General features: G+C 43.8%; 1 protein-coding gene across 10 annotated transcripts in view; it reads left to right on the top strand.

Moving 5' to 3' along the window:
- LOC133460987 (NACHT, LRR and PYD domains-containing protein 12-like) overlaps positions 1-19,798 on the top strand; it is a 72,022-nt gene extending 52,224 nt beyond the window's left edge. For 7 of the 10 annotated variants that reach the window (XM_061741718.1, XM_061741720.1, XM_061741715.1 and 4 more), the window contains 4 exons: positions 14,260-14,433; positions 16,675-16,851; positions 18,315-18,488; positions 19,443-19,797. In XM_061741718.1, coding sequence (XP_061597702.1) covers positions 14,260-14,433; positions 16,675-16,851; positions 18,315-18,488; positions 19,443-19,452 — 535 coding nt within the window. In that variant the 3' untranslated portion in view covers positions 19,453-19,797. Of the gene's footprint in view, positions 1-14,259; positions 14,434-16,674; positions 16,852-18,314; positions 18,489-19,442 lie in introns of all 10 variants that reach the window. The other 3 variants (XM_061741725.1, XM_061741723.1, XM_061741724.1) reach the window with 3 other exon arrangements.
- Positions 19,799-20,118: the final 320 nt, after the last annotated feature.

The raw sequence follows: 20,118 nt of genomic DNA, 5'->3' as shown, positions 1-20,118 counted from the left end.
TAATAAACTGAGAGAGTCTGACAGACAATAGTGGACAGACTGAATGTGTAGTCGTCCAATATATGAGTTATAGAGCTCATTTACTAAATAACTTCTTACTGTGGATGAAATCAGTCAAACCAACGTTGGCTTCCTTTGACTAACATTAAAATTAATTTTAACAAATACAAATTTACCAAATATAAAACTCTAAACATTGAAAAACATAATTTTCTGTGTTTTTAATATTATTCCTCAATATGTCTGTTAAAAGGAACCCTGGCTATTAAGACATGTAGGTCTTAAAAGATAAATGTTGGTATCAATTATAAAAATGTGATATAAAAAACCTTGTTGATGTCTTCGTTTTTATAAAATTTGAAAATATAATTTAACTCGTAGGTCGCCATTGTTGTTTACATTCTGGGTAGTGACGTCAGACGGTGGCTCCTGCTAACCCCCGTCCACTGTTCTGACACCCAGAAACATGAAAACACAGCTAAACAGGTGACGGCGCACCAGAAACACAGATCAAAACACAGCTAAACAGGTGACGGCGCACCAGAAACACAGATCAAAACACAGATAAACATTAAGGTGACGAACACCTACAAAAAAGTAAAAAAAAAAAAAGTACCGCACCATAAAGCATGAACTATAAAAACACCATAAAACTCAGATAGACTAACCGACCACACGTTTCAACTAGCAGATAACCGATGCTACAATAAAAACCCCAGCCAGATCTGGCGTCATTAAATTAAATAAAGATGTTCTTGCCTATTTGACGCGAAGTCTGGGCCTCCCGTTTCATCAAAGTCCCGGGCCAGTCCCCTCAGCCTCTGGTCTGTCATCACCCAGCACCCAGGCCGGTTTTAGGGGGGAGAGGGGGGGCTATGCCAAACCCAAACGTGCCTCCTGCCCACCGGCGTCTCCATCCCGGCAGCGGCGGGAGCGGAGAGCGGGTGGCGGTGCGCTGCAGGCTCTAGAGCCACGGCTACGCCGTCTACGCCGTAGACTCCGCCGTCGACGCCGTAGCCTAATGCACTGGTAAGATGCGCACGACATTGATCATTTTTGCAGATCTCTCGTGCATCACAGAACTTTGATCCAGTTTGCCTGAACCGAGACGTCTTATGGGCTCCCTCGTCAGCCTCCACGGCCGGGAGATGCTGCTCATCTATGTTTTAGATACCTGTCCCAGTTAAACTAACGCAGCTTATCTTCCCAGAGCCACCGCTCTACGTCATCGCCCCCAGAATGCATTGCGCAGGGAAAACATGGCGCCTCCCGCAGGTCAAAATATGTGATAAACATTGTAGATTTTTAAAGCAATTAGATTATTTTATGTGTTTCTAACAACATATCTTAGTATAAGAGAACAATTGTGGCTAATTAGGGACTACAAGTCTTAATAACCAGGGTTCCTTTAAAGATCATTTCATCCAGGTGACATCAAGACATAAAGTGCAACAAATAATGTCTTTTTATGGTTTTCAGTGTGTAAAACTAAATATAAATACACGTGTGTTGAAGTTAGTAAAGTGAAATAAAGCTGCTGTCTAGACGATGAGTTTCCTTCATCAGCAACAAAACATCCAACAAGAACATCAGAAACTTTGTGTTGAAACTATGTCGTCACTCAATCAACTTTTTCAGAGAAAATGTTTGAAAAAACTCCTAAACAGACAAATATGTTCTGATTGATGAAGAAATGTCTCCTTAAAAACATGGAATTGATGAATATTGTTCACTTATTCATCGTTTATGGAAGAAAACATTTGAACTAATTCAAATGTTTAATGCATTCAAATGCATTGATCACATTAAAAAGTGGAGGTTCCACAATTTAATTCAGTTAATTGAAGATAAAAACAGAAGTAATTGGAACCAAGTAAATCAGATTAAACGTGGGCATTCAGCTTCAAGTAGTGAAGCTAAAAACCAAATATCCAAGCCAGAAATCAGGGAGTGGTTCTGACTCAGACCTGAACAGCCACATTAAGACAGTAGTGAAGTCGGTTATCACTTAACAGCTTCCATCATGATCACAGCGGCCAAACAAACCATAACCACAGCTGCTACACATGACGCTGGTGACGTTTCTGTCCATAATGAGACGTTCTGAAGCCTAAATGTCCCTTTCTCTCCCTTTACAAGCAAATCTCCACTTTGGCCGGAGTTTTCAGGAATGATGGTTTTTGGAGACTTTGAGCTTCGTTTTGGTGTAAACGAACGGCTAAAACTGATGAAAACAGCAGCGTTGTTGCTGCGTGTAAACGAGGCCTCAGACCTGGACAGGTTGGACAGACGGCTACAGGTGGAGCGTCAAAGTGATCGTCCTGACAGGAAGTGTCTTAGATCCTCCCGTGTGGGTTTAATTCAGAAATGTCCTTTAATCAAGCAGATCATTAGTTGTTCAAGCAAAGACTTTTCAAGTGCAAGCGATACAGAACCTGATGTTTAGTTTCACACAGACTTCAGAATCTGTTGAATTAGTCTGATAAATATACACAATCCAATCATTCTTATCTTTAACTAAAAGTGTCACAAGTTAAAACCTACTACCTCGTTAAGTAGGACATAACCCTGACCTGAAATGTATGTATGTGTGTGTGTGTGCGTGTCAAACTAAAATAAACAACAAAAACCGGCCACGTTCCACAATAACAGAACCTGTCCACTCACCTGCTGGCAACGGCCAGCACGGTCGTTGGCCGTCGCAGCCGAAGCGAGGTGCTGGTTAGGTTCAGTTCAGATGCGGGTATCCAATCCCGCTCCGGATTCTTTTTATTACGTTTTCAGTTTTATCCTTTTTTTTTCCCGTAGGTGTTTTTTTTATGTTTTTCTTCATATGTCCATCTCTATGTCGCTGCACGTCTCCGATGCCGCACGCGTCTCAGTCATAATAATATTCCATACACGAAGCTCCGCTCCTCTCACCGTGTGCACAACTATCAGCTACCGGTTGAGTGTTGGCCTCCGTGTGAATCGTAACGTCAGTGACTCCCGACCCGCATACCACACAAAACACGCCAGCCGCCACCTGGTTCAAACAATCCTTTCCTCGTCAGCGGGTGATGACGTTATATAGCCGCGCCCCCTTGTGACGTATCGACCCAGTGCCAATCTGCCAAATAATAAACAAACAGTGTATGCAGGGTGTGTGAAGATGTGCATGAGCCTTATAATGCCCAATATCCTAACAAAAGTAAGATATTAACTGATAAATTCAGCTGTAACAGAATTATTAGGTATTTGACAAGTTAGGTCAAATTATAAATGACACATTACTAAAAGTAAAGTATTTTAATATCTTCTGCTCTCAGAAAACATCATTTTAACTCTTTATAACATACAAGGATCATTATGATAAAAACCTCAGGAATCCTGCATAAATGATATAAAACTGGACACATGATATAAAGTCCAGCAGTTCTCCACAGATCCATTCTGGTGTTAATAATTGTTGCTAGATCAGCTTCTGATCTCTAAACTGCTGCTTTGAACAATATTTGAACATCAACACTATTCTGTCCCTGATACGTGTATCATCTACGCACCACTGACAGATAGCTAACAGACAGGATTCAGAGAAAGTCTAACGCAGTTTCTCTTCTTTCCATTCTTTATGTAAAACTGAAATAAACACAAATTTACAAAGCTTTAGTTACGAAAAATATACAACATAAATGAATTTACATTGCTTACATACACCTGCGACAAGAAGCTACATTTAGCTTGGCTTAGTATTTTTAACAAACTAAACATATGAATTTCAAACAATATATAAGTATATAAATTTCCCCAAACATTAAAAGGTGATGAACTTACAAGCAAAGAGTCTCCAAGGCACAAACGCGAAGAAAAGAGGAGAGAAGCTGTCTCTCTGACCGCATGGAGAGCTTTTCCTGGCTGACTGAGTCACACGATCTGAACTAACCACTCAGAAACGCTTAACTTACACTACTAAACTACCACCAGGTGGTGCAAAGGAGAAATAATTTGAGGCCACAGAATGTGTGCCATGACACTCCCCGCTTGGTATTAATTATATACCACTATGTAACTAACTAAGAACATAGGAATGTCTACTAAAATGCACCAAAATATCAGCAAGGCGACATAAGGAGAAATGTTTCTGAAACAGGTCTGAGGAATGTCTTGATTGTCCCATGTTTTGCGACCCTCAACTCAATTTTTCTGACTTTCCCATCGCTGCCAGGAAATGTCTTGGTCACAAGTGCCATCGGCCAGTCATTGCGCTTGGCTTGAGAATCTTTAAGAAGGACAACGTCACCCTCCTTCAGGTTTGGTCTGTCCTCTTGCCATTTCCTTCGGCTCTGAAGTGTTGCCAAGTATTCACGCCTCCATCTACTCCAGAAAATGTCAGCAAGATGCTGCATCTGCTTCCATTGTTGTCTGTGCAGATCAGATTCCTTGAAGTTGCCTGGGGGAGGAGAGAGAGTGCAGACCTTTTGAGTTAGGAGCATGGCTGGCGTCAACAAGAAAGGTGACTCTGGGTCCGTCGAGATAGGAATTAGAGGCCTTGAATTGACGATTCCAGTGACCTCTGCCATCAGGGTAGAAAGCACATCATGTGTCAAACGAGAGGGACTGTTCTGTTGTAGCATAGAATCAAGTATGCGTCTTGAGACACCTATCATCCGCTCCCAGGCTCCTCCCATGTGGGATGCATGAGGTGGATTGAAGACCCATGAACAGCCCTCTTCGCTAAGGTACTTCCTTACTCTGTGTTTATGGGGGACGGTCAGCAGCATTTCCAGGTCTTTGCAAGCCCCTGTGAAATTAGTCCCACAATCTGAGCGTATCTGCTTGGCGGGTCCTCTCAGAGCAAAAAAACGTCTTAAGGCATTTATGAAGGTAGAGGAGTCCATGCAGTCAATCAACTCAATATGTATGGCACGAGAGCTCATACACCAAAACCCTCCGCTGTTTTCCTTACTGAATTCTCATCACTGTTAACATCTGTATGCACAATGTCCCCTACTGTTATCCTCCATGGCGATTTCAACATTCATATTGACGACCCATCCTGCACCCTAGCAAATGACTTCACATCACTTCTGAACTGCCTTGGTATCACACAACACGTCAACCTCGCAACACATAGCAAAGGTCCCATTCTCGATTTAATCTGCTGCACAGACATAACTCCCGCCAACCTCACTATCATGGACTTCCCCATCTCGGACCACAAAGCCATTCTTTATGACATCCACACCCATTTGCACAAAGTCAAAGAACAACGGATCATCTCCTTCAGAAACATCAAACACATCAACCCCACAGATCTCTCTACCCTTATCAGCTCCTTCCCCAATCCCCCCTCATCCTCCTCCCCTGCCGATCTGGTACAACACTACAATAACTGTCTCTCCTCCTCTCTCACTGCCCTGGCTCCACTTAAAACCCGCTCAGTTTCATTTACCCACTCTGCCCCCTGGTTCACCCCTGACCTCCACCAGCTCAAATCCACAGGCCGTCAACTGGAGCGACTCTGCAAAAGGACCGGACTCACTGTGCACATCCAAATGTACTCCGATCACCTTCAGCTCTACAAAAATGCACTTAATACCGCCAAATCATCATATTACTCCAACCTCATTAATTCTGCCACAGGAAACAATAGAGTCCTTTTTTCAACCGTCAACCGCTTACTTCAGCCTCCAAAAACCCTCCCTCCAGACATCTCCACTGACCAGTGCACCGCCTTCCTGGACTTCTTCAGCTCCAAAATCAACATCATTCACCATCAACTGGCCTCAACACGCTCTCCCACAAATGACCCACCATGGATAACCACCACCAACCAACCCCTCTCCAGTCCTCTCACCAATTTCACTCCGGTATCAGAACACACCATCTCAGAACTCATTCGTAAAGCCAAAACCACCACCTGTCAGCTCGATCCCCTCCCCACCCTGCTTGTCAAAGCATGTCTGCCATCCATTTCCCCCATGATTACCAAAATAATTAATTCTTCCCTCACCACTGGAACCGTTCCCCCAATCCTCAAACTAGCTGCCATCACACCCACCCTAAAAAAACCAGGTGCAGACCCATCTGACCTCAATCACTACAGGCCCATCTCCAACCTTCCCTTCATCTCCAAAACTCTGGAAAAGGTGGTAGCAGCACAATTACAGTCCCACCTAAATTCAAATAAACTCCACGAACCCTTCCAATCCGGTTTCCGCCCCAATCACAGCACTGAAACAGCCCTGGTTAAAATCACTAACGACCTCCTCCGTGCAGCTGACTCTGGCCTACTCACCATCCTCATCCTCCTGGACCTCAGCGCAGCTTTCGACACCATTTCTCACCCAATACTCCTGGACCGCCTGGCTGGCATTGGGATCACTGGTGTTGCACTCTCCTGGCTTTCATCTTACCTCACTGACCGTCAACAGTTTGTCCAACTAAAGAACCATAAATCCGGATGCACGGGTGTCACAATGGGTGTCCCCCAGGGGTCAGTACTGGGTCCACTTCTCTTCACCATCTACCTCCTACCCCTAGGTTCAATTCTCCGTCACCATGGGGTCCATTTTCACACTTACGCCGATGACACTCAGATATATATCTCCTCCAACCCCACCGCTGCCATTCCTCCCGCTTCCCTCACCACCTGCCTACACGACATCAATACCTGGATGAGCAATAACTTCCTCAAACTCAACGGCAATAAAACTGAGGCTCTTCTCATCGGCTCCAAATCCACCCTCACCAAGTCACAACCCTCTCCCGCCCCTCCCATCATCATCGACGGCTTCCCGGTACCCTGTTCCCCCCACGTCAAGAGCCTCGGCGTCATTCTGGACAATACACTCTCATTTGCACCTCACATCCACAACATCACCCGGACTGCATTCTTCCACCTCCGCAACATCTCCAGAGTTCGTCCAGCACTGTCCCAATCCAGCACCAAAATTCTGGTCCACTCATTCGTCACATCCCGTATCGATTACTGTAATACTGTACTGTAAACTTAAAACATTTCTGTTTAGTAAAGCCTATAGTTAGTGTTTAGTAAACCTCTAGCTGGTGTTGGTAAATCTCTAGGTAGTGTAAACTTTAGTGTGTCAGAGTCGCTCCTGTGGTTTCTTGTGCTGGCCCCTCCTTCTCCTCCCTTTTCTCTCTTTTGTCCATGTTGCAGCATCCTTTGCCGGACACCGGAACCTGCAGGTGGTCGTGGGTGGCTTGTAGCTTGCATTACGGAGCACAAGTCTTTCCCCGACCCTGCACCCCAACCTGGGACTTGCTGATTGGGCCGGAGCTTCGGGAGCTGCGTGCTGGCCTGCGGGCCCCACCCCTGGTCATCCCGTTGCTGGCCCCCCCTTCTCCTCCCTTTTCTCTCTTTTGTCCTGCAGGTGGCCGTGGGTGGCTTGTAGCTTGCATTACGGAGCACAAGTCTTTTCCTGACCCTGCACCCCAACCTGGGACTTGCTGATTGGGCCGGAGCTTCGGGAGCTGTGTGCTGGCCTGCGGTCCCCACCCCCGGTCATCCCGTTGCTGCTTCCACCTGCCTGCTGTGCTGTTGCCGTCCCTGACCCACCAGTCTGGCCCTCGGCAGGAGGGTCCCCCCTGATGAGCCTGGTCCTGCTCAAGGTTTCTTCCCTCCTAAAGGGGAGTTTTTCCTTGCCACTGTTTGGCTTAAGGTTTTTCTCCCACTAGGGGAGTTTTTACCTGCCATTGTTTATGTAATAACTGCTCGGGGGTCATGTTCTGGGTATGAGTCTCTGTAAAGCGTCTAGAGACAACTCTGTTGTATTAGACGCTATATAAATAAAATTGAATTGAATTGAATTGAATTAATGCTCTCCTCACTGGCCTCCTAACCAAACTCACCGACAAACTGCAACTCATTCAGAACTCGGCCGCCCGGATCATCACCCGCATCAAGTCATCTGACCACATCACCCCCGTTCTTATCCAACTCCACTGGCTCCCAGTCCAATACCGTATCATTTATAAAAACCTCCTCCTCACCCACAAAGCCCTTCACAACCTAGCCCCCACCTACCTCTGTGACCTACTGAAAGAATACACCCCCTCCCGTACCCTCCGCTCAACCTCTGCTGGACTTCTTTTCACTCCCACCTCACACCTTAGCAGCATGGGTGCCCGAGCTTTTAGTTGTACGGCACCCAGACTCTGGAACTCCCTCCCCCCACACATAAGACAAATAGACTCCATCACCATCTTCAAAAGACAACTCAAGACTCACCTGTTTAAACTTGCCCATTCACTTTGACCGGTCACCACACACTACCTCCCACCATACTGTTCTGTTATCTGTACTGTTGCTCCTTGATTGTCTAATTGTATGTATTGTGTATGTGTGTATGTATTATAATTTCTACTGTATTATTATTGTATTTCCTTTATTGTATTGTTTTGTTTTTATTCTGTAAGGTGACCTTGGGTGACATGAAAGGCGCCGTTAAATAAAATGAATTATTATTATTATTATTATACAGGTAAAGAGAACAGCCCATCTTTTACTTTGCAACTGCCCTCCTCGCGTACGTCTTGCAACAACTGTCCAAGGACCAAACACGTCCAGTCCTACATACGTGAATGGTGGTTCGGTGGACAGGCGATCGATGGGTAAGTCTGCCATCTTCTGCTCGGTTGCCTTTCCACGAAGCTTGTTGCATTTCACACATTTATGAATAATGCTGTTGACACGCTTCCTGGCACCAACAATCCAATACCCTGCGGTGCGAACAGCAGCTTCAGTAAAAACTCGACCTTGATGCCTTACTCTGTCATGATAGTGTTCCACAAGAAGCTTTGCGACATAGCTGCTGCCTGGAATAAGCACAGGGAACTTTTCTTTGAAGTCCAATGCAGCATGCTTAAGCCGACCTCCTATCCTGAGGAGGTCTCCATCATCCAAGTAAGGGTCCAGTTTCTTCAGAACACTGTTCTTTGGAATGTCTTTTCCGCTAGCAATACAAGCATGCTCTTCTCCATAAGCTTCTCTTTGCACACTTTTGATTATGACAGTCTCTGCTTGTTGCAGTTCTTCCACGGTACAAGGTTTTGTACAGTGGTGCCATGATTTGCAGGTTCTGTCCTGAACGTCAGCCTTATAAGACTTGGCAACATGTATTACTGAAGCTGTGGCTCTCACTAATGACCTCCACGAAGAGAAACGCTCAAAGCGTTGAGATCCTAGGAGGGGACTCTGAGTAGATAGAGTGGTGGAGAGTGAACGAACTTCTACATCCACGTCCGGATCAACAAGGTCAAACTTGTCCTCTTCCAAAGGAGGTTCTTTTCCAGTTTGTGATAGGAATGCAGGTCCTGTTAGCCAGGTGGTGGAGCTTAACTGAGCTGCTGGTACAAAGCGAGTGGCATGGTCTGCAGAGTTATGCTTTGTAGAAACATAATGCCATTGTGTTGGGCTTGAGAACTTCCTGATGCGCTGCACTCGATTGCTGACGTACACGTAGAATCGCCTTGTCTGGTTATGGATATAACCAAGCACGACTCTGCTGTCGGTGTAAAACTCCACAGCATCTGGGATGAGATCCAATTCACTTGTGGCTATCTCCGCTATCTCTGCAGATAGAACAGCAGCTCCCAGTTCCAGTCTGGGAATAGTGTGAGCAGCTTGTGGAGCTAGCTTCGCTTTACCAAGAACAAATCCAACATGACATGCCCCTTCTCTGTCGATGACACAGAGGTACACTACTGCTGCAACTGCTTTGACAGAAGCGTCCGAGAAAATGTGAAGCTCCTTTCTCAGGGCTGTAGAGAGAGTGGAGGGAGCATATGGCCTGGGAATCTCCAACTGTTCAAGATCATGGAGCGATTTCCTCCAGGTGTTCCATTGTTCTTCCTTTTCCTCAGGAAGAGGGGAATCCCAGTCAAGAGCCTCACTTGATAATTCGCGTAGCAGGAACTTTCCTTGGATGCTGATGGGCGCGATGAACCCGAGCGGATCAAAGAGACTGTTGACAGTGGCAAGTATTCCTCTACGTGTAAACGGCTTCTCTGTGTCAGCTACGCAGAAGGTAAACACATCTTTCTTCAGATCCCAGCTAAGTCCGAGGCTGCGTTGGATAGGAGCAGGATCTTTCTCCAGGTCGAGGTCCTTGAGTCCTTTAGCACGATCGTCAATGGGGAACGCTTCCATTACCTCCTTACTGTTAGAGGCAAACTTATGAAGTCTCAGGTTCGAGTCATCTCCTGTGTTCGTGCTAACAGGTCGATAGCTTCAGTAGCTGTAGGCACTGACAGAAGTCCATCGTCAACATAAAACTCTCTTTCAACAAAGTGTTTAGCATCTGAGCCATAGTCCTCTTCACCATGAGCAGCCGCACGTCGGAGACCATAAATGGCCACAGCAGGGGACGGACTGTTACCAAACACGTGAACTCTCATGCGGTACTCGATGATCTCTTTGCTGGTGTCATTGTCTTTAAACCATAGAAAGCGTAGAAAATCTCTGCTGTCCTCCCTGACGATGAAACTGTGCAACATCTGCTCAATGTCTGCAGTTACGGCGACCAATTCTCATCTAAAACGTAACAGAACTCCCAGCAGACTGTTGTTTAAGTCTGGGCCAGAAAGCAGAACATCGTTCAGAGAGATGCCTTGTTTTTGTGCACTAGAATCGAACACAACTCTGATCTGACCTGGCTTCTGAGGGTGGTAAACCCCGAAGATCGGTAGGTACCAACACTCCTGACCCTCTTGCAGGGAAGGGGCTACCTCAGCATGGTCACGATCAAAAATGTTCTGCATGTAGTTGACAAAGTGAGTTTTCATCTCAGGCTTCTTCTCCAGAGTGCGTAGTAAGGATGTTAAACATGTCAACACCTGGTCTCTATTGTTGGGGAGCCGCTTTCGCGGTGTCTTGAATGGGAGCGGTGCCACCCAACTGTTGCTGTCATCTATGAACATCTCTCTATTCATGATTTCTAAGAAGTGTCTGTCTTCAATAGACGGTCCAACTTTATCGTCGTTCTTTGACCTTTCAAAGATGGCACTCCCTATGGCACAGCTGTCGAAGGTGAGAGTGTCGCATTCAAGAGAAACTTCAGGCGGAGGTTCAACGCTGAACTTCTCCTTGACACAGAACCGGTTGGGACATGGAGGGAAAAGAGAAGGATGTCCATTTTCTAATACATGGGTGCGGTAGGCACTTACAGCTGCAGACTTGTGCACTGATCCTAGGCAGACGTCTCCTACCACAACCCAACCCAGATCAAGTCTGTGTGCATAGGGGGTGTTGTGGGGTCCATTCCGCTGCTCTCGCACTTTATGGAGCTGAAGGATGTCACGACCCAAGAGAATGAGAATCTGGGCTTCTGGGTCCAGTGGAGGAATGCAATGAGCAATAGGTTTTAGGTGAGCATACACCTGCGCTGCCTCTTGAGTCGGTATTTCTGTCCGGTTATCTGGCACGTCATTACATTCAATCAGAGTTGGCAGTTTTACCTTTGTCGATCCATCTAGGGACTCCACTATGAACCCTGTGGCCCTCCTGCCTGTGGTTTCTATCACGCCTGCACAGGTACGGAGTGTGTATGCTGAGCTTGCTCCTTCGATGTTCAACAGGTCGAAGAACTCAGTTCTGCAGAGTGAGCAATTACTCTGTTCATCTAAAATTATGTAAAGCTTCACTGCTTTCTCTGGGCGGCCTTCTGGATACACTTTAGCTAGGCAGATCTTCGAGCATGACCTTGAGCCTCTCTCATCTCCACAGACGTCAGTACATTTAGAACTAACATCAGGTTGAGCAGCCTCGGTCTCTCCCTCCCCGCTTTGCTCAATTGGTGTTAAAGGGGGTGGTCCCGGATGAAGGGCTGCGATGTGAATGTCACTATTACATTCCTTACATCTGATTGCTATGTTGCAATTCCTGGCCAGATGAGTGGTTGTAGCACAGCATCTGAAGCAGATGCCATTTTCTTTTAAGAAAGTCTTACGTTCCTGTAGGGGTTTGTTCCTAAACCCTCGGCAGCGTCTGAGAGGATGGGGTTTCTTATGTAGAGGGCAATTTTTGTCAACATCATCTAAATGACCGCTTGAACCTCTTGTCTGACTCGCAGTCTCTGGTAAGACTTCCGTCTTGTGGGTATAGACTGAGCTTTTCACTTGTCTTTTTACGGGCTGCTCCATTTTTGTCAGACCTGTCCTGTCTGGTCCTGATGAAAGAGCAAAACTTGGGTCGTTGCGTGTCCGTGCCTCTCTGCTGACAAAGTCACAGAAGAATGAAAATGGAGGAAAGGCTACTTTACGTAGAGTTTTGTACTGAGAACCTTGAGCCATCCACTTCTCTTGAAGACCATAAGGTAGCTTATCTACAATAGGCGCTACGCCGCGAGCTGTTTCTAGATAAGCGAGTCCTGGCAAGAAACCTTCATATTTAGCAGACTCCACTTCCTGTAGAAGATCTCCAAGCTCACGGAGTTTGTTGGCATCTTTATTACTTATCCTTGGAAAGTTGTCGATCCTGTCAAAGAGAGACTTTTCTATTACCTCAGGAGAGCCATAGCAGTCTTCCAAGCGCTCCCACACCTTTACTAGGCCTTTAGTTGGATCTCCTACATGCACGGCTCGAATCCTCCTCACGTGACGTGCTGAATGCTCACCCAACCATTTTGATAGAAGGTCTAGCTGCTCACTAGCTGATAATTGCAACCCGTCTATGGTGTTCATGTAGGAGGATTCCCACGCCCAATAGCTCTCAGGACGATCATCAAACTTGGTAAGTCCTGAGGTAATAAGCTCACGTCGTTCTAAGTACCTAGCAACATCACCCACATTGTTATCTCCAGTGAGTAGTGTTTTTGGAGCAATAGGTGAAAAAGTGAATGGAGGTGCCGGTGAGATGGGATGAGGCGCTGGTGTTAACGTTTGAGGTTGCTGTACTTTCTGCCTCGTTGGTGTTTCAGGTCTGAGTACATGGATAATAGGTTCTACTGGTTGATATGGCTCAGCCTCTACAGGAATCGTTAATCCCAGCTGGGACTGGCTCTTTATGTAGTCGCGGATGCGTTCGGAGATGTCACCTGAATCTGAGTTCTCTCCATGCTCGCTTCCTGCTGCCGCCTCTAGCACCTCTGTCTCAGCGATGGCTGCGGCCACTTCTCCATCATGCTTTATAGCTGCAAGTGTTGCTTCCATACGAGCCTCTGTCACTTTGAGTTTAGCTTTTTCAATCATAATTTCAGATTCCTTCTTGATGAACTCGGCCTTGGCTCGGGCTGCCTCTAGCTTGGCACGGGCCTTGGCAGCAGCGGTGCTAGCTGATGAGCTGCTTGATCCACGTGATGAAGCTGAGGCTATGGATCTGGTCTTGAGAGTTTCATTTTGCTCCTTTGCATCTTCACCCTTTAATGCTTTCTCCGACATCATGTATTGCCGTTGCCTACCAGGCGTATGGCGCGTGATGATGTGTGAGGAATACTTGAGGTGAAGCTTGCTTTCTTGAGCTGTTGTGCCCGCTGTAGCGTTGCTTTTTTACTATTGTGTCCCTGATACGTGTATCATCTACGCACCAGACAGATAGCTAACAGACAGGATTCAGAGAAAGTCGAACGCAGTTTCTCTTCTTTCCATTCTTTATGTAAAACTGAAATAAACACAAATTTACAAAGCTTTAGTTACGAAAAATATACAACATAAATGAATTTACATTGCTTACGTACACCTGCTACGACAAGAAGCTACATTTAGCTTGGCTTAGTATTTTTAACAAGCTAAACATATGAATTTCAAACAATATATAAGTATATAAATTTCCCCAAACATTAAAAGGTGATGAACTTACAAGCAAAGAGTCTCCAAGGCACAAACGCGAAGAAAAGAGGAGAGAAGCTGTCTCTCTGACCGCATGGAGAGCTTTTCCTGGCTGACTGAGTCACACGATCTGAACTAACCACTCAGAAACGCTTAACTTACACTACTAAACTACCACCAGGTGGTGCAAAGGAGAAATAATTTGAGGCCACAGAATGTGTGCCATGACAAACACTAATCAAAAGGATTGGTGTGTATGTTGGTGTTTTCATCTTAATCTAGTGTCAGACTTGGACCAGAAAAGCTCAGGATGTTCAGTAAAGGTGAACATGTCAGAGGAACAACCAGGAACCCACATCATGGATGTAACAAAACTGTAAAACCTGTTTTATAAAGTCCAGATACGGTGGTGACCCACATGGACCTGATGACAAAGTTGATATTTGAAGAAACACTTCTCTGATGAGACTGGAACATGTTTTACTTTCTGTTCAGGTTGTGGAACTGCGGTCTGTCAGAGATCAGCTGTTCTTCTCTGGGCCCAGCTCTGAAGTCCAACCCTTCCCATCTGAAACTTCTGGACCTGGATAACAACAACCTGCAGGATTCAGGAGTGAAACATCTGAGGGGATTTCTGGAGAGTCCAGACTGCAGACTGGAGACTCTGAGGTCAGACATGTTTTAGTTGTGTGTTCAGATGAATCTGATGTGAAAGTTGTGTTGACACTAACCTGCAGACATCAGGCTGATCTTCTACTGATCCACACTGACCATCTGACTGCTCTGAGTTCTTCTTCTCTGCTTTAGTTTCATCTTAAACTTCCTCTTCTGATTCATTACATAAAACTAAACATGTGAATGTGTCAGACAGGAACAAATGAAGAACCAGAGATGTGTCTGAACCTGGAATAAAACATCTGAACAAACATGAATTAACTTTACAGCTAATACGTTCAGAAATGTCATCCAGATGTTAATAAACTGAGAGAGTCTGACAGACAATAGTGGACAGACTGAATGTGTAGTCGTCCAATATATGAGTTATAGAGCTCATTTACTAAATAACTTCTTACTGTGGATGAAATCAGTCAAACCAACGTTGGCTTCCTTTGACTAACATTACATTTAATTATAACAATTACAAATTTACCAAATATGAAACTCTAAACATTGAAAAACATATTTTTCTGTGTTTTTAATATTATTCTTTAATAATTCTGTTAAGATCATTTCATCCAGGTGACATCAAGACATAAGGTGCAACAAATAATGTCTTTTTATGGTTTTCAGTGTGTAAAACTAAATATAAATCCATGTGTGTTGAAGTTAGTAAAGTGAAATAAAGCTGGTGTCTAGACGATGAGTTTCCTTCATCAGCAACAAAACATCCAACAAGAACATCAGAAACTTTGTGTTGAAACTATGTCGTCACTCAATCAACTTTTTCAGAGAAAATGTTTGAAAAAACTCCTAAACAGACAAATATGTACTGATTGATGAAGAAATGTCTCCTTAAAAACATGGAAATGATGAATATTGTTCATTTATTCATCCTTTATGGAAGAAAACATTTAACAAATTCAAATATTTAATGCATTCAAATGCATTGATCACATTAAAAAGTGGAGGTTCCACAATTTAATTCAGTTAATTGAAGATAAAAACAGAAGTAATTGGAACCAAGTAAATCAGATTAAACGTGGGCATTCAGCTTCAAGTAGTGAAGCTAAAAACCAAATATCCAAGCCAGAAATCAGGGAGTGGTTCTGACTCAGACCTGAACAGCCACATTAAGACAGTAGTGAAGTCAGTTATCACTTAACAGCTTCCATCATGATCACAGCGGCCAAACAAACCGTAACCACAGCTGCTACACATGACGCTGGTGACGTTTCTGTCCATAATGAGACGTTCTGAAGCCTAAATGTCCCTTTCTCTCCCTTTACAAGCAAATCTCCACTTTGGCCGGAGTTTTCAGGAATGATGGTTTTTGGAGACTTTGAGCTTCGTTTTGGTGTAAAGGAACGGCTAAAACTCATGAAAACAGCAGCGTTGTTGCTGCGTGTAAACGAGGCCTCAGACCTGGACAGGTTGGACTGACGGCTACAGGTGGAGCGTCAAAGTGATCGTCCTGACAGGAAGTGTCTTAGATCCTCCCGTGGGGGTTTAATTCAGAAATGTCCTTTAATCAAGCAGATCATTAGTTGTTCAAGCAAAGACTTTTCAAGTGCAAGCGATACAGAACCTGATGTTTAGTTTCACACAGACTTCAGAATCTGTTGAATTAGTCTGATAAATATACAGAATTCAATCATTCTTATCTTTAACTAAAGGTAAGATATTAACTGATAAACTCAGTTGTAACAGAATTATTAGGTGTTTGCAAGTTAGGTCAAATTATAAATGACACATTACTAAAAGTAAAGTATTTTAATATGTTCTGCTCTCAGAAAACATCATTTTAACTCTTTATAACATACAAGGATCATTATGATAAAAAGCTCAGGAATCCTGCATAAATGATATAAAACTGGACACATGATATAAAGTCCAGCAGTTCTCCACAGATCCATTCTGGTGTTAATAATTGTTGCTAGATCAGCTTCTGATCTCTAAACTGCTGCTTTGAACAATATTTGAACATCAACACTAATCAAAAGGATTGGTGTGTATGTTGGTGTTTTCATCTTAATCTAGTGTCAGACTTGGACCAGAAAAGCTCAGGATGTTCAGTAAAGGTGAACATGTCAGAGGAACAACCAGGAACCCACATCATGGATGTAACAAAACTGTAAAACCTGTTTTATAAAGTCCAGATACGGTGGGGACCCACATGGACCTGATGTCAACGTTGATATTTGAAGAAACACTTCTCTGATGAGACTGGAACATGTTTTACTTTCTGTTCAGGTTGGAGAGGTGCGGTCTGTCAGAGATCAGCTGTTCTTCTCTGGTCTCAGCTCTGAAGTCCAACCCCTCCCATCTGAAACATCTGCACCTGAGTTACAACAAGAACCTGCAGGATTCAGGAGTGAAACATCTGAGTGGATTTCTGGAGAGTCCAGACTGCAGACTGGAGACTCTGAGGTCAGACATGTTTTAGTTGTGTGTTCAGATGAATCTGATGTGAAAGTTGTGTTGACACTAACCTGCAGACATCAGGCTGATCTTCTACTGATCCACACTGACCATCTGACTGCTCTGAGTTCTTCTTCTCTGCTTTAGTTTCATCTTAAACTTCCTCTTCTGATTCATTACATAAAACTAAACATGTGAATGTGTCAGACAGGAACAAATGAAGAACCAGAGATGTGTCTGAACCTGGAATAAAACATCTGAACAAACATGAATTAACTTTACAGCTAATACGTTCAGAAATGTCATCCAGATGTTAATAAACTGAGAGAGTCTGACAGACAATAGTGGACAGACTGAATGTGTAGTCGTCCAATTTATGAGTTATAGAGCTCATTCAAGACATCAAGACATAAGGAGCAACAAATAATGTCTTTTTATGGTTTTCAGTGTGTAAAACTAAATATAAATACATGTGTGTTGAAGTTAGTAAAGTGAAATAAAGCTGCTGTCTAGACGATGAGTTTCCTTCATCAGCAACAAAACATCCAACAAGAACATCAGAAACTTTGTGTTGAAACTATGTCGTCACTCAATCAACTTTTTCAGAGAAAATGTTTGAAAAAACTCCTAAACAGACAAATATGTACTGATTGATGAGGAAATGTCTCCTTAAAAACATGGAAATGATGATATTGTTCATTTATTCATCGTTTATGGAAGAAAACATTTTAACAAATTATAAATTTTACATCAAAACTCAGCTTCAATAAACTTTAACCTTCATTTAATATTTACATAGAAAGATTGATATTTGAATTAAATCTACCAAAACTGATTCTGCCATCAAAAACTACATTAAACCCTGGAGCATCAATTACTTTCCATATTTTGACGAGTATTTGGTTCTAGTTTCCCTGTAAGGGTTCAGATTTGTACGTTTCTGTACCATCATGCATCTGTTCTTGATGAATCAAATGTATTAATCAGACAAAAGTTTTCTGCACCAGTTCCAGATCCATCACTGGGGAAGAGATGTCTTTCATGAATGCTGAATAAACAAAGACGTCCTCCTGTCCTGAAACTCTTTCTCTGCTCACATAGTCCTGCTAGGAATGAAAACTTTATCGTCCAAAACATAATTTACAAACAGACGTGTTATTGGGACAGAAACACGTGACACGAATGGACTTTACATGGTCTAGACTGTCGTCCTCATCACTGACTTTATTGAAATCAGCACAAACTCAGACTTTTCTGATCATCAAGTCAATAATACTGAAGAGAAATATATGCAGACTATTGATCACATGTGTGACATCAATATGAACATCAGCCTTCATAAAGTCCATCACCTTTCTAACTCTACTCTGTATGGAGCATTTATAATGATGAAGATGATGCTGAATAGTAATTAATCTGTAAAATGATGAAGATGATGCTGAATTGTAATGTATCTTTTATTCTTTATTCAGGTTGAGGATCTGCGGTCTGTCAGGGATCAGTTGTTCTTCTCTGGTCTCAGCTCTGAAGTCCAACCCCTCCCATCTGAAACATCTGGACCTGAGTGACAACAACCTGCAGGCTGCAGATGTGAAGCAGCTTTCTGATCTGGTGGACAGTCCAGACTACCAGCTGCAGGATCTCTGGTCAGTGGAGGTTGGACTCGGTTCTGCTGCTTTGAGCAGTTTTGTACTAAAACCAGTTGGTATCAAAGATTAGTGTTTCCAGTAAAGCTGCAGCTTCTCAGCATCTGCTTTCCTCATGAAGCTGTGAGAGGAGAATGATGACAGGCTGCAGGATTGGACAGACACACAGAGACAGCAGTCAGCCAATCAGAGCGTCCAGATGTTTGTTGTAGACCAGTGTTGTGCTGGTGTTCACGTGTCCAGAAATAAAGGAGTATTCCAGCTGACGGCCTTCCAGGATGTTCAGACACACAGCTGCTCCACTGCAGCTCTGAACTCTGAAGTCCTGGATGTGCTGATGGAGGGATCTCTGCAAACACTCCTTTATCTGCTCTCTTCTTTCTTCTTCCTCTACAGCTGATGGAGGGATCTCTGCTAACACTCCTTTATCTGCTCTCTTCTTTCTTCTTCCTCTACAGCTGATGGAGGGATCTCTGCAAACGCTCCTTTATCTGCTCTCTTCTTTCTTCTTCGCTCTACAGCTGATGGAGGGATCTCTGCAAACACTCCTTTATCTGCTCTCTTCTTTCTTCTTCCTCTACAGCTGATGGAGGGGTCTCTGCTAACACTCCTTTATCTGCTCTCTTCTTTCTTCTTCCTCTACAGCTGATGGAGGGATCTCTGCAAACACTCCTTTATCTGCTCTCTTCTTTCTTCTTCTTCTACAGCTGATGGAGGGATCTCTGCTAACACTCCTTTATCTGCTCTCTTCTTTCTTCTTCCTCTACAGCTGATGGAGGGATCTCTGCAAACACTCCTTTATCTGCTCTCTTCTTTCTTCCTCTACAGCTGATGGAGGGATCTCTGCTAACACTCCTTTATCTGCTCTCTCATTTCTTGTTCCCTCTACAGCTGATGGAGGGCTCTCTGCTAACACTCCTTTATCTGCTCTCTTATTTCTTCTTCCCTCTACAGGTGGAGATGATGAGAGTGTCCAGGACGGATGAGTCGTGTCCTGATCGTCCTCAGAGTTGAAGCAGAACCAGTTTGTGTGGACAAACTCTGACTGGACCGGGATGATGATGAAGATAAAGATGAAGATGATGATAATGATGAAGATAAAGATGAAGATGATGATGATGATGATGAAGATTAAGATTATATATATATATATATATATATATATATATATATATATATATATATATATATATATATATATATATATATATGTATGTACAGTATGTGTGTGTGTGTGTGTGTGTGTGTGTGTGTGTGTGTGTGTGTGTGTGTGTGTGTGTGTGTGTGTGTGTGTGTGTGTGATGTATATCCAGTGTTCAAGATGTGTGTTAATGTGTGTCAAGTATGAACAATAAACATTAAGTCCCGCCAAACCATGTTTTTTTTTTATCAGTGCTTCAGGGATGATATTGAAAACATAAAAACGAGTGTTACTTAGCGACATGTTGTTAATTAAATGCGCTGACTGTTCATTGCTCCGATCAACCCGGTTAAAGTCCATTATAATGGAGCGAATCACCATTCCAACATGGCGGCCCCGCGTTACGTTGTTGCTCAGTCTAGTGTTCTATATGATGTCTTTGTTTAATCCACCGCTCTGGGCTCCAGGAGCCACCAGGGCAGCACTAAA

The sequence above is a fragment of the Cololabis saira genome, chromosome 15 (genome assembly GCF_033807715.1).
Source record: "Cololabis saira isolate AMF1-May2022 chromosome 15, fColSai1.1, whole genome shotgun sequence".
In the NCBI taxonomy this organism is placed as follows: Eukaryota; Metazoa; Chordata; class Actinopteri; order Beloniformes; family Belonidae; genus Cololabis; species Cololabis saira.
Note: the sequence above shows the minus strand (reverse complement) of the source record. Positions and strands in the feature narration are given on the sequence as shown.